A 12,706-nucleotide genomic window follows, 5' to 3' on the forward strand; every position below is an offset into this window, starting at 1 on the left:
TTTTTTTTTTTTTTTTTGAGGTGGGAGGGTGGGAGAACCGTCCACCAAACACAATCATATTTAAATACATATATCAATGACCATCTGTCTCTTACATGTGCATTCACCTAAATCTCTTCCACAGGTGTTGAACTAATACTGATTAATACGTCACTCTACTTCCGCTTTGATATTAACCAATGAGGATCTACCCATATCCTCAGTGTTTAATATCTATTGCATTCATTTTCATTAAGTTTTGGGAATGAAACTCTGCAATACGATTACCCCATTTAACAAATTTCCCATTAAAGTAAGAAGTCCATTCAATATAACCATTTAACAACAAAATCTCCAATCCCAATACTCAAATAAAAACAATACGCAAATTTTATATCGCAATTTTATTATCATTACAACCATTACTAAATATATTTATATATAATAACAATTCATTAACATTTCTTATAATCCCATAGTAATACATGTATTATTTTGTTGAAAGTACAGTTCTCAGTATAAATCACAATACTCCAAAAATGAAAATGCATTAATTTATGTAACCTTTCTTTCTCACCTAACTTGTACAACCTCTTTTGCTAATGGAATGCATTTTTAAAACCTGAATAGCCTGCCTTTTCTTTATACTCTCTCTCAACAACATCTGCCTGATACACAGATTCTGCCAACTTTGATGCAACCACTCCAGAATCAACAAGTGTTGACATTCTACAATAATACTCTGCGCTTGACTTTCCAAACTATCCCACATGATTCATAACTTGATCTACATTCTCTACTGACCCTGACAATGTCATCGTAATAGCACACCCTGATTGAAAACTATGAGGCGTTTCCCCTTCATAAATTCCTAATGTTGACAAATAATATCTCAACCTCTCATACACCACTGAATAACTGACATTCTTATCCAAAACTCTGCCACATTCTGCAACTGTTCTGAACAAGTATCCCTTGGATAAATCAACATTGTGTGACTTTGCAAACCTAACAAAATCTAATAAACCCTTCACTGGACAGACCACAGGATCAGTACATTTTTTAATAACAAATGAATTGCTTTTACTTTTATCACCTCTAAGAGTCTTTCCAAATGTATGTTTGAACACTAATCCTGACCCATCAGCTAGACACTTAACCTCCTGTGCAACAACCAAGAAAAGATCACTAGCTCTATCACCAGTGAAAAACTGAAGTTTTAACCAAGCCTGATCCCTAAACAAAACATACCTTTCCCTAACGTGAAGATCATCACATTTCAATTCCCTATCAATAAACAATGCTATTGCCCTAACCTTTGACAAGAATATTGGTTTTGCTTGCTTTGGAAGTACATGTGCTTTAGCCTGTTCTTCTCTGATTAATTTTAAATATTCCTTAACTAAAGGAGATGCAGCAGGATTCCCAGTCCCCGAAATACCGGTAATATCCCAATATCTTCCAAAACCCTGCTCATCAAATATTTGAATCAGCTGCTGAATAATACAGTCTACTGTTCCTGAGGCTAAGCGGCACGGGCAATTACATTCAACATTAGTTTTGGAACGTAAAAATGGGCAACTTAAATTATGTACAATTGTTTTCCCATTAGAGTCTTTCCAAACCAAAAATCGTCTTACATCATTTGGTGTACATTTAGCAAGTGGTAAGGAAAAACTTTTTAAGAATTTACTAAAAACTTCCAATAGACTATTCTTCTTCTTAAACCCAGATGATGACATAGTAATTTCATCCAACTGTAAAAGTCTCCTGTCAATTGCTTCCCAATCTATGTGTACATCTGAAATTCTTTCCTACAATAAATAGGGAAATAGAATGTTAGGTTCAAAACTACATAAATGACACTCGAAATGCGAGTAAGGGCCATCTTAAACCAACTGAATCTGAAACAAAACCCTTTCTACTAGGTATCCTAACACATCCTTTTTCTCCCTTCAACCCCAAGCAAATTGAACCAATTGAGCATGAATGAAGTTTTGGCCACCATATAGGAAGAGGATTCATCATTGGAACAACAATGGTACAAGCAACACCCTGTTCTTCAAGGAAATTCAGTACAGGAAGTATTAAAGTAAAAGGTGGATACACATACAAATTCTCCTCCCCAGTAACATTCTGACAAAACACATTTACCCCAGATGATGAAGGAGTATGACATGGTGTAAAATGTTTCAGAGCTTTACCATCTATTGATCTCATAACATTAGAATCCAAAGACATCAAGTCCACAGAATGAGGGCCAAAATATGATTCAACAACTGACCAAGACTTCTCACTTAACATAGTATCTGCAGAGTTCAAAGAACGTGAAGGTGCATCAGCAAGATTCATAACTGAAGGAACATAGGTTAAATGTAAATCAATGTTATGTTCAACAACAAACCCAAAAATTTTCTTTATAATACAATTTAGTGGCCTTGATTTCCCTCCTTGGTTTTTCCAAGACCCTATTACTGCCATGTTATCAGACAAAACTTCAACCCTAGAATCTTGTAAAACCTCACTCAAAGATTGCAATGCTTTATGAACAGCATCAGCTTCCTTTTCATGAATTGATCTACAATCATCATTTTCCCAGTAATCTCCTAATACAGTAGAACCATTCTCTAATTTAACAGATGCTCCAAACCTAAAACCAGATGCATCAGTATATAACTCTATTCTTTTATGGAACTCAGATCTCCATTTTGAACAGCCAGACCAACTGTCCAAAAATCTCCAATACTCAAGTTCTTCTCTCAATGAATCTGAGACTTTTGCACTTTTACTTTTTCTTTGACAAGCAGAAATAGCAGCATTAAGTTCTCTACAAAAAAGTTTACAACCTGGAACTGCTAAACACATAGAAATGCATTTCCCACAAAATCTTTGCAAAGTTCTGAAATCAACTTCACTACCTGATAGAATTGATTCTCTCAACTGAATAAATTTGTGTTTCTTATCCTCTGGAAGCTTGCCTAACAGAGTCAACCAAGAAGGCAAGATATCTTTTACACGTAGATGGATCTAACGAACATTTACTAAGAGACAATGTGTATCCTAACCTCGTCAATAATTCTACCATTACATACACTAGTTTCCTTGCCTCCACAATAACTAATTCATCATCATTCCTATCACTTCCCCTTGAAACAACAAATCGATCATCAATGTATAAAGTATTCTGAACTGAAGGCTTCCTTAAATATGCCGTAGCACACTTACCCACTGTCTGATAGATAAAAGGTGATGCCTTCCACCCAAAAGGAAGAGTATTATAAACCATCAAATAGCCACCAAACTGAATACCAAAATACAGACGAGAGGATTCTGTCAATCTCACATGATCATAACCAGACTTTTCATCACAAGTTGCCAAAAGTGAGTTTTTCTGTACAATTCTATGAATATCTTTCAAAGTATCTAACATAAAAGGTAGATCTTTTATCCAAAGATTTAGAAACCTTTCATCATGGCATAACCTTGGCTTTGATGGCTCAATTGTCAGGGGCATTATGACCTTTGGAGGTTGACAACAATCCACCTTACCTAACAATCTAATTGAACCAGATGCAATTCTCTCACACAACTCTCGTGTTATAAATTCAACATGTTGTTTGCAGCTATTGGCATTTTGAAAATATTGTCTAGGTGGGATATCAGTATCAAAATGTTGACCTTTAAAATTTCCCTTAAAATGTTGAAAAAATTCATCAATATTTACACCATTTTTAAGCCATTGTAAAACATCAACATTTACCATTTTAGAGTCAATAATGTCCTCCCAGAGAGGAAGACACTCATGCAGTTGACCAGATACAAAATACTTGGGATCACATAATGGCAAACATTTTATATCAAATTGCACACCACCACCAAGAACATCTTCAGCCGAAGGGACGTGATTTGCAAGCAAAGGAACTCCCCCTTCAAGTGTTACCCATGCTGGCTAATCTCTAACTTGAACATTTACCGGGGTAATCCACTAGCCATTTCCCAGTCTGGAACTTTGATAAATGTACATTCATCTTGAAGACTTTCTGTATTTTTTTTTTCTGTAGAAAACAATTAAATAAATGAGAACAAGCCAGCAATAGTACACTTAAAGGAAGAATCCCTTTGCCTACAATTCACGTGGTAAACCCACTAGGGCATCAGTGTCCCTTGAACTATAGACAAAGAAATTCAATTACATATCATTATAATAATCAAATATTAAGGGGATGAAGGACACATGGTCACATGACTCTGTTTAACTACGTCATAGTCTCCGTTTATATAAGTGCAAAACGTGTAAAGCATCAGTTCTTGTATAAATTTTTGACAATTTTTGAACTTTAATTACCATCTTATATTAAAAAAATAAAAAGTTTAACATTCTTGTAAACATTAACAAATTATGAAAAAAGACTGATCCACTCCTCTGTTTCTTTAAACTGCGCGTCCAACAAGTCGGTGACGTCATACACGATCTGCTAGTACAGCAAGATCATACTCGGTGAATACAAGGGCGGTATTATTATGTAAAAACAGGTCATAATCAGTATATGATGACGTATTTTGAGAACGGGGAACACAAAAATTATTTTTGCATGGCTGATGACGGAAATCTTATGTAGGTATATCTTATTTCACTTATTTAGCTTACATGTGACGTCATAGTTGGTTTTTCCCGTACTCGAGAAATGTAAACATGACAAGTTTTTGTCCTGCTTATGTCGTCTTTAACGATGTCCTGTGCAATATCGAGGTCAGCTTCACCATTCGAAATTTTTACAGTTAATAAATAATTTGAAGGACTTGCATTTCAACGTAAATTTAAAAATATTGAATGATAGGATTTTTTGTAAATTACGTTTTTAGTTGTTTAAGTTGTCTTAAAAAGTTCGTAATTTTCCCTATCCAGATGCAGTGTGATAGATGAAACTTGGCTTTTCGAATTTTAAACCCAATTCATACTCTGAAATATTTTAAAAGATACATGTTCACTTACATATTTTTTTATATATACTTTAAAAATCCAATTATGGACAGAGTAATGAGCCCGGAAACATGGAGAATTAAAACTCCACTTAGATACTGTAGGGCATAATATTTGTCAATCAATATCTCTAAAATAAGGTTAGAAACCTAATGATATAACTGCTTTAAGATATGTGGGACATACTTAATAAGAAATATACAAAATATAAAAAAAATTGAATGACAGGTATTTTTTCAGCTAAAGGTCCTTCTTCCCCTTAAGACAAAATTATTATGTTGAAAAACATTTTAATCAATTGAGTGGCATCAATCTTAATCACTTTACTTCCCTTTTGCTGCTTTCATTTTCTCACAATCTTTAACCTGATGAGAAGTGCTCTCACAGAACAAACATGCTCCCCTGGGTCTGAAACCTTGACGGAATGTACTAGCCCTACCAGATCTATAACCTTGATTTACATAATAACCTCCAGATCCACCGAACTGATGAAAACCAGGAAAATATCCTGAAGGATACATCATACTTGGTGCCTGATATGGATACAAATTGTTTAAAGGGCTTACAGGTGTGTCATCTCTTCTATACCCACTTTCACCCTCTTTCTTCACATCTCTCTTTGACTCATTCTTAAACTCTGATTTTTCTTTCAAGCACTTTGCAACAGCTTTTGATATTGCATCTGCTGCCTTACCTCCCAAAACAGACAAACACAAACTTGAAATATCTAATTTAGTCTGATACCGAGATGCCTGTCTTGACAACTCCTCATATATTTCTGCCTCCTCATGAGATGCCTTCCTTGCCGTCTTTGCAAGATCCTCAAGGGTAAGAAGAATTAATGACATATTTGGATCCTCTTGTAAACAAAGGCACCTCACCTTGTCCTTTAACTCGTTTACTGCATTGAGGATTTCTCCAAGGAGATTTCAAACGATCCTCCAGTGATACGTCCCGTATCTCATCTTTATCTCCGCTTGTTTTCCTTTTCAAATTCTCTTTGACTGGCTCTTGCGAACTAGTACCAGGGGACTACAATTAAATATAATATTAACCATCACCAACAACATTACATTTTTTTTTTAAAACCCACATTCCATAATATAAGTTGTTAATTAAACATCAGTTCCTTAAAGAGCTTACATCCTGTAACTCCTGTCCTTTTGGTTGACCAACTTCATTGGCAAATATAATCAAAGAATGTAGAACCCATCTAGCCTCCCCTACATTGTGCTCTCTTCCCGTCATCTGCATTATTTCAGCTAATTCTTCACCAGTTAATTCTCTTACATACTTCTAAACAAATAATATATTCCAAATTATATAATTTTCCAACAATTAACATATATGTAAACAAGATATTTCTTATGATATGCATAGAAAACAATAAAAATAATTAATACCATAACTCCGCACTGTATTATATATAAGGTTTCCCAAATTCAATCCCATATTTAATAATTATATAGGTCCATTCCAGATTTTAAAATTATTTATACATACATGTAGAATATCAACATTATAATACATACATGTACATGTACATATCAAATAACTATCAATACCTCAATGTCAGCTAACTCTAAATTATCTGTCCTTATATCCTTGCCAATCCTAGCAAAGTCTTTTAATGCCTCTGGCTGTCCACCCCTTATTCTCTTTAGAACAGGAATTAACTTCACTCCTTTCAACGAGTGCCTCCTCTTTAGGACTGTCGGCAAAACCATTCTAAAACAAGAGGGATAATTCATATATACATATCTTTGCCATTCGCTCTCTCCATCACGTAATTAATCTATTCTTTGGAAATCCTTATTTATTAAATACGCATAGAATATTACCAAAACATAACAAACAAATTGTACTAAACAACAAATTCACTATTGAATGAATGAAAATCTCGTGCGTCTTAGCGACTACTCGAACACGTGACTATATAACACAGGTGAATTCTTGTCTATTCCCAATATACCCACCCCATTCTCTTCTGAATTAATTTAAATATACCCTTATACACTATTCAATTCATTCATTATTAAACATACAAGTTTCCAGTCGAATTCCATAATTTGTTAACATATTCACTCAAACCCCGCGGTTGTTCATATAGCCACCTAGGCTTTTCCAACCACCAAGGTCTTAAATATACTGACCACCAAGGCCAAATTCATCACCACCACGGCCAAATATTATCGCCTCCAAGGCTTAATAAAATTTTACCTTTCTCTGGTGTTCAACTTCAGCATATAGGCCTACTGGAGCCAAGCAGAAACGTCCGTCTTCCACAGGTGTTGAACTAATACTGATTAATACGTCACTCTACTTCCGCTTTGATATTAACCAATGAGGATCAACTGTTGGCATGATTGTAATAAGCATTGAGCCCTCTACCAAAATTGTGAAATTCATGGCCCCAGGGTCAGGGGTTCTGGCACTAGGGCGGGGCTCTAATAATTATATAGTGAAAATGCATTAAGTCTGAGAAAATCTTCTCCTTTGCTCCTTGGTATTAAGCTGATGAATTAACTACATAGTTATGATGAGGAAGAGTGCCTTTTCCAAAATTATGAATTTCATGGCCCCTGGGTCAGGGGTTCGATTTGGGGGTGGTGAGGGGGGGCTTATTTATTATATACTGAAAGTAAATTAATGCTTTGAAAAACTTCTCCTCTGCCCCTTGCTATCAATTAAACAAACTAAATACATAGTTATGATGAGAAAGGATGCCTCTTCCAAAATTAAGAATTTCATGGCCCTTGGGTCAGGGGTTCTTGCGCTTGGGTGGGGCTCTATTGATTAATAACAAAACTGCATTAATGTTTTGAAAATCCTCTCCTCTGCCCCTGAGTACTAAGCAAGCTAAATGCAAAAATATCAATGTAAATGTATTAGATATAATTATAAGTATTAAATGTGCCTTTTCTTTGCTTCTGGGTATCTAAGAGGCAAACAGAGTACACAATTGTGACAAGTGAAGCAAATGAGAGTTACTCCCCTTTGCTAAATGTTGTTAATCAAGAAATGCTGTATATACTTTAATTAACAAGTTATTTGATTGAATGAGAATACAAGAAAGAATGTTATATATATATAGAAACAAAATAAAAATAAATGTTTGGTTTAAATGAGCAAAGCATGCTCAAAGTCAGATTCTTGCCTGAAAAGCAGTATAAAAAATTGACATAAAAGATTATTTATATACTTAGCAAAAGTTGTAATTGTACATTGTATGTTTACACTGAGGTGATCTAATTTATTGTCACTGGTAGAAGAGTCATGGTCGACAAGAGACAGGATATAGTTGTTTTATGCTCTATCAAAGTGAACAAAGAATCAAAGAGAGCTGGGATGACTTACTGCAGATAGTGACAAGTGGCAAACAGCCACATTGTATACCCAAGTCTGTGTATACTGAATTGTAGCACTAGGCAAGTGACAAAAACATATCTGTATATATTGAATACCTTACACAATAGGCAAGTGTCCATTGTATTTTTATATTTAACATTCATTATCATCCCTGTAAGACTTTTGAAAACCAAGTATGATCTCAAGGAGATCAATTATTGAGTCTAGCACATTACAATAAGCAAGGGTATTTTTACCAGATTTTTGAAATTCTTGGGCAAGATTGCTTCGTCTGTCAGTTAATTTTGTTTTATACTTCTATGGATCCTTTGCAGTGTTGTATAATACTCAGGTGACCGTTAAGGCCCTTGGGCCTCTTGTTTTAAGAATTGAGGTGAAAGTAAGATTGTGATATAAACCATTGTAGGTTCATATTGAAAAGAGTTCCAAAGTGGCTGATCACTGTCGGCTGTTTGCTCTAAGTGACCAAGACCATTCTTACAGTATGGTATGTGACCATGAACATGAGGCTGGTTGTTCAAGGTGCAACATGTTGGACGACGTATTAGCTGAAATACAGAGAGAATGTATTCAGTCCCAATGGAACAACAGAGAAGCAACAGTCTTTCAGGTATTTTAATGCATTTTTAAAAATATTTCATGTGAATTCAAATGTCTTACAAAATAAATATACACATTTGTTTGATAGTATTTGAGTTCAATATTGAGAGGGCATTTAAATTAAAAAAAAAAAGAACAGTTAGACAAGAGCAACCATGTCCCCAAATCATAAGAATGATATTTTATTAAAACATTCTTATTTTATAGCAGATATGTTCATTTTTAGCTCACCTGAGCTTTTCTGATCAAAGAGTGTCCAGTGTCTGTCTGTCGACTGTAAACTTTTGGTATTTTCGACTTCTAATCAAGAACTACTGGGCTAATTTCGAACAAACTTGCCACAAAGCATCCTTGGGCAAAGGGGATTTAAATTTGTTCACAGGAAGTGCCACACCCTCTTCCAAGGGGAGATAATTAAGAATTTGTGAAATTTGGTGGCATCCTTTAAAAATCTTCTCAAGAACCACTGGGCAAGAAAAGATAAAACTTGTGTGAAAGCTTCATTACATTACTCTCAATTCAAGTTTGTTCAAATCTTGACACCCGGGGGTAGGGTGTAAATCAGAGTTCAATGTCAAACTCCAAATACAGTCCTCAACAATCCCATTTTATCTATAACCTTCACTAAAGTCAAGGCCTTTTGAGAATGCTCAGTGATATTTAGTTTGGTATACATGTATGATGTAATTATCTTTTTAGGTTCAGCATGCAGTTGGCAGCATAAAAGAGTTGAAGAACCACATAATGAGATCAAGAAATCAGGAAGAAGCTGAAACCACTCTCCTCAATGAAATGACTGAAAAATGATATCATTATAACCTGTGATTGGGCTATGAAATTTTTGCCACAAAAGTTCCATGAGGGACATATGGATTGGTATGGCAAGAGAGGGATCAATTGGCATGTAGCTGTAAGCATAAGCAAAAGAAGAGGTGCCTTCCAGACCATTACACATATTCACATTTTTTCCTCTCAGGTAATCTTTTAGTAAAATACTTGTCATAAGCATATTTTTTCTCCCATTGGTGTAAAACAAAGTTCAATGTCAAACTCCAATTACATTTTTTCCTCTTAGGTAGCACAGGATTCTACTGTCACTGCATGCTGTATAAGTGATGTGGCCAAGGATGTGATGACCATAAACCCAGGGACAGTGAAAATCCACATCTTCACAGATAATGCAGGTTGCTACAAAAGCACATTAACATTGGTGATCTTAAGGAAAGAGCTTGGAGAGAACATTAAAACATTTAATTTTCTGCGAAGCTCAAGATGGAAAAGGTACGTCATATGCATGCATTTTCCATGTACAATACCTTAATTCTGTCAAAGTCAAACTGAATTATTTATGCACTAGACAAGTTATACACATTTGAAGTAATGAAAAGCCCATTAAGCAATAGCACAGTAGTAATTAAAGTACCGGTATAAATATTAATGGCTTTTATGTATGCAACATGAAAATCTTTTGTAAATCATCCAAAATTCTTGACTTAAATCCAAGCTATGCATGTTAGAAATTTCAATTTTTTTTTCAAAAACTCTCAATTTATCATACATATACTATTGATATGTACATTTCAGGGTCATGCGACAGAAGAGCATTGCATATAAAAGGTTGTATAAAACGGTACATCAATGTACATCAAGGCAATGATGTGACAAATGCCACTGAAATGAAAATTGTAAGTATCTATTTAATTTTTTCAGTGCTTGTTGTACGTTTTGAACATCTTTAAATACGGCCTAAGAAAAATATGTTTGTTTACTATTACATGTTAATAAAAAGTAGGATCGTGCCCAGTATTAAAAGTAATGGATACTAAAAGTGACTTTATGACTTTCATGTTTGAAGGAAACTGCATAGACATGCAATTTCTGGATTTTACACTAAAGAAAAAAAATGGGTCAGGGTATAAAACTGGGGTTGGTTGGGTAATCATTAACAAATATTTTTTTTCCTAAAGCTTATAAGGTTCATAAAGCCTCTGCTCATTCATATAAAATATTGCTTTACTGTTCTGTTTTTCCAAGAGAAATGTGTTCTATAAGTAAAATACAAACAATTATAGCATACTTTGCGGGGCAAAATTGGACAAGAAAGACACTTCAACTTGACAAATTTATAAAGGAATATTATAAGACATTAATGTCATTAAGAGTTAAATCTCTCTTATCAGAGTATCAATGAATCTTAAAACTAATAGAAAGAAAGTTACATATGTTCAAATGAAGTTGTATGCAATATATATATATATATATATATATATATATATATATATATATATATATATATATATATATATATATATATATATATATATATATATATATATTATACAGGCTATAAACCAAAAGCAAAAAGGAAACTACAAAGTCAAAGTTGTGGAAACCGTGACAAACCTTGATCCTGAGGATATGATTTTCAGACAGATTCCAGGAATATCTCAACTTTATAATTTGAACTTTGAGGGAGATTCAGTTAGCGTGTGGAAGGCTTTTGGAGTAGGTGAAGGTATATTATTTTAACATCTTTTATTTCTGCTACAGGGAAAATGAATTTAAGGTAATTTAGTTTAAGATTCAAATTATATATATATATATAGAAATAAATAAATAAATTATATTTTATAATATATATATATATATATATATATATATATATATATATATATATATATATATATATATATATATATATATATATATATATATATATATATATATATATTAGGGATGTCAATTTTGTCAATAATTCATATTCAAATATTCAATGAAAGTATTCGAATATATTCGAATATTCGATAAAATAAATAAAATCTGTTTTATTTTAAATATGCATCATCCTACTTTCATGAAAGGTTTAGCGTAGGTATACTTATATTGAAAGTGAAATTGTATGCAGACTTTTGTAGGTTTACAATAAAATTCCATTTGATATTTGTCAATGTTTGAAATAAATAATTGATTTAAATGTAGAAAGGTATAATTTTAACGAATGAAACGTGTATATATAGGAGCTCCAACTAAGGAACCAGTTGTCTTACCAAAGGCATGATAGTCGTAACGATATGCTGTTTAGATTTCAATACGTGTAATAAATTACAATTATCTGCCTAAGAAGAGATATGATTACAATCTTTGATACAATAGTTTTAAAATATAATCAAATATTTCCATAGAAAATTTTCCTAGGTAATTAACTAATTTCCCGATAATGAATATAAAACTCAGGATTTTGTACAACCCGAGATAATCAAGTAATTTACACATTTATTCTGAAATTGGGCCCTTTACAATATTAATTACAGACTAATTATATATCGGACATTCATTTAATGGTCAATTAAATTTGTTTAGATAAGTATGTATACTCTTCACTTTTTAGAAGATTTTCATTTTGTTGTCCTCTATTCTAGATCCGATCGTATTTAACTTATGAAAACTATGAAAGTACGTTTTGTGTTATACATAAAGCATTATTGTACAATTCATTAACATATGGAACGCCGCAGCTGCCTTATGTGGAGAACATTCATTATATGCTGATACTTCAACATTATATGCTGATAGTTTGTTATTATATGCTGATACTTTAACATTATATGCTGATAGTTTGTCATTATATGCTGATACTTTGTCATTATATGCTGATACTTTGTCATTATATGCTGATACTTCAACATTATATGCTGATACTTTAACATTATATGCCGATACTTTAACATTATATGCTGATAGTTTGTCATTATATGCTGATACTTTGTCATTAAATGC

At 33.3% G+C, this 12,706-nt stretch overlaps 1 protein-coding gene and 1 pseudogene across 1 annotated transcript; both read right to left on the minus strand.

Moving 5' to 3' along the window:
- Positions 1-613: 613 nt before the first annotated feature.
- LOC133184026 (uncharacterized) lies at positions 614-1,721 on the minus strand. The gene has a single exon (XM_061318897.1). It carries the CDS (start codon positions 1,719-1,721, stop codon positions 741-743), a length of 981 nt encoding a protein of 326 aa, XP_061174881.1. The 3' UTR covers positions 614-740.
- A 16-nt stretch (positions 1,722-1,737) lies between these two features.
- On the minus strand, positions 1,738-6,687 carry LOC133184027 (uncharacterized; annotated as a pseudogene).
- Positions 6,688-12,706: the final 6,019 nt, after the last annotated feature.

This window comes from Saccostrea echinata, unplaced genomic scaffold (genome assembly GCF_033153115.1).
Source record: "Saccostrea echinata isolate AGI-Se365-2 ecotype Australia unplaced genomic scaffold, CSIRO_AGI_Sech_v1 ptg000009l, whole genome shotgun sequence".
NCBI classification, from domain to species: Eukaryota; Metazoa; Mollusca; class Bivalvia; order Ostreida; family Ostreidae; genus Saccostrea; species Saccostrea echinata.

Excerpts from the sequence above, each read along its gene's own strand:
- LOC133184026 (XM_061318897.1), bottom strand. The coding sequence starts at position 1,721 with ATGTCATCATCTGGGTTTAAGAAGAAGAATAGTCTATTGGAAGTTTTT.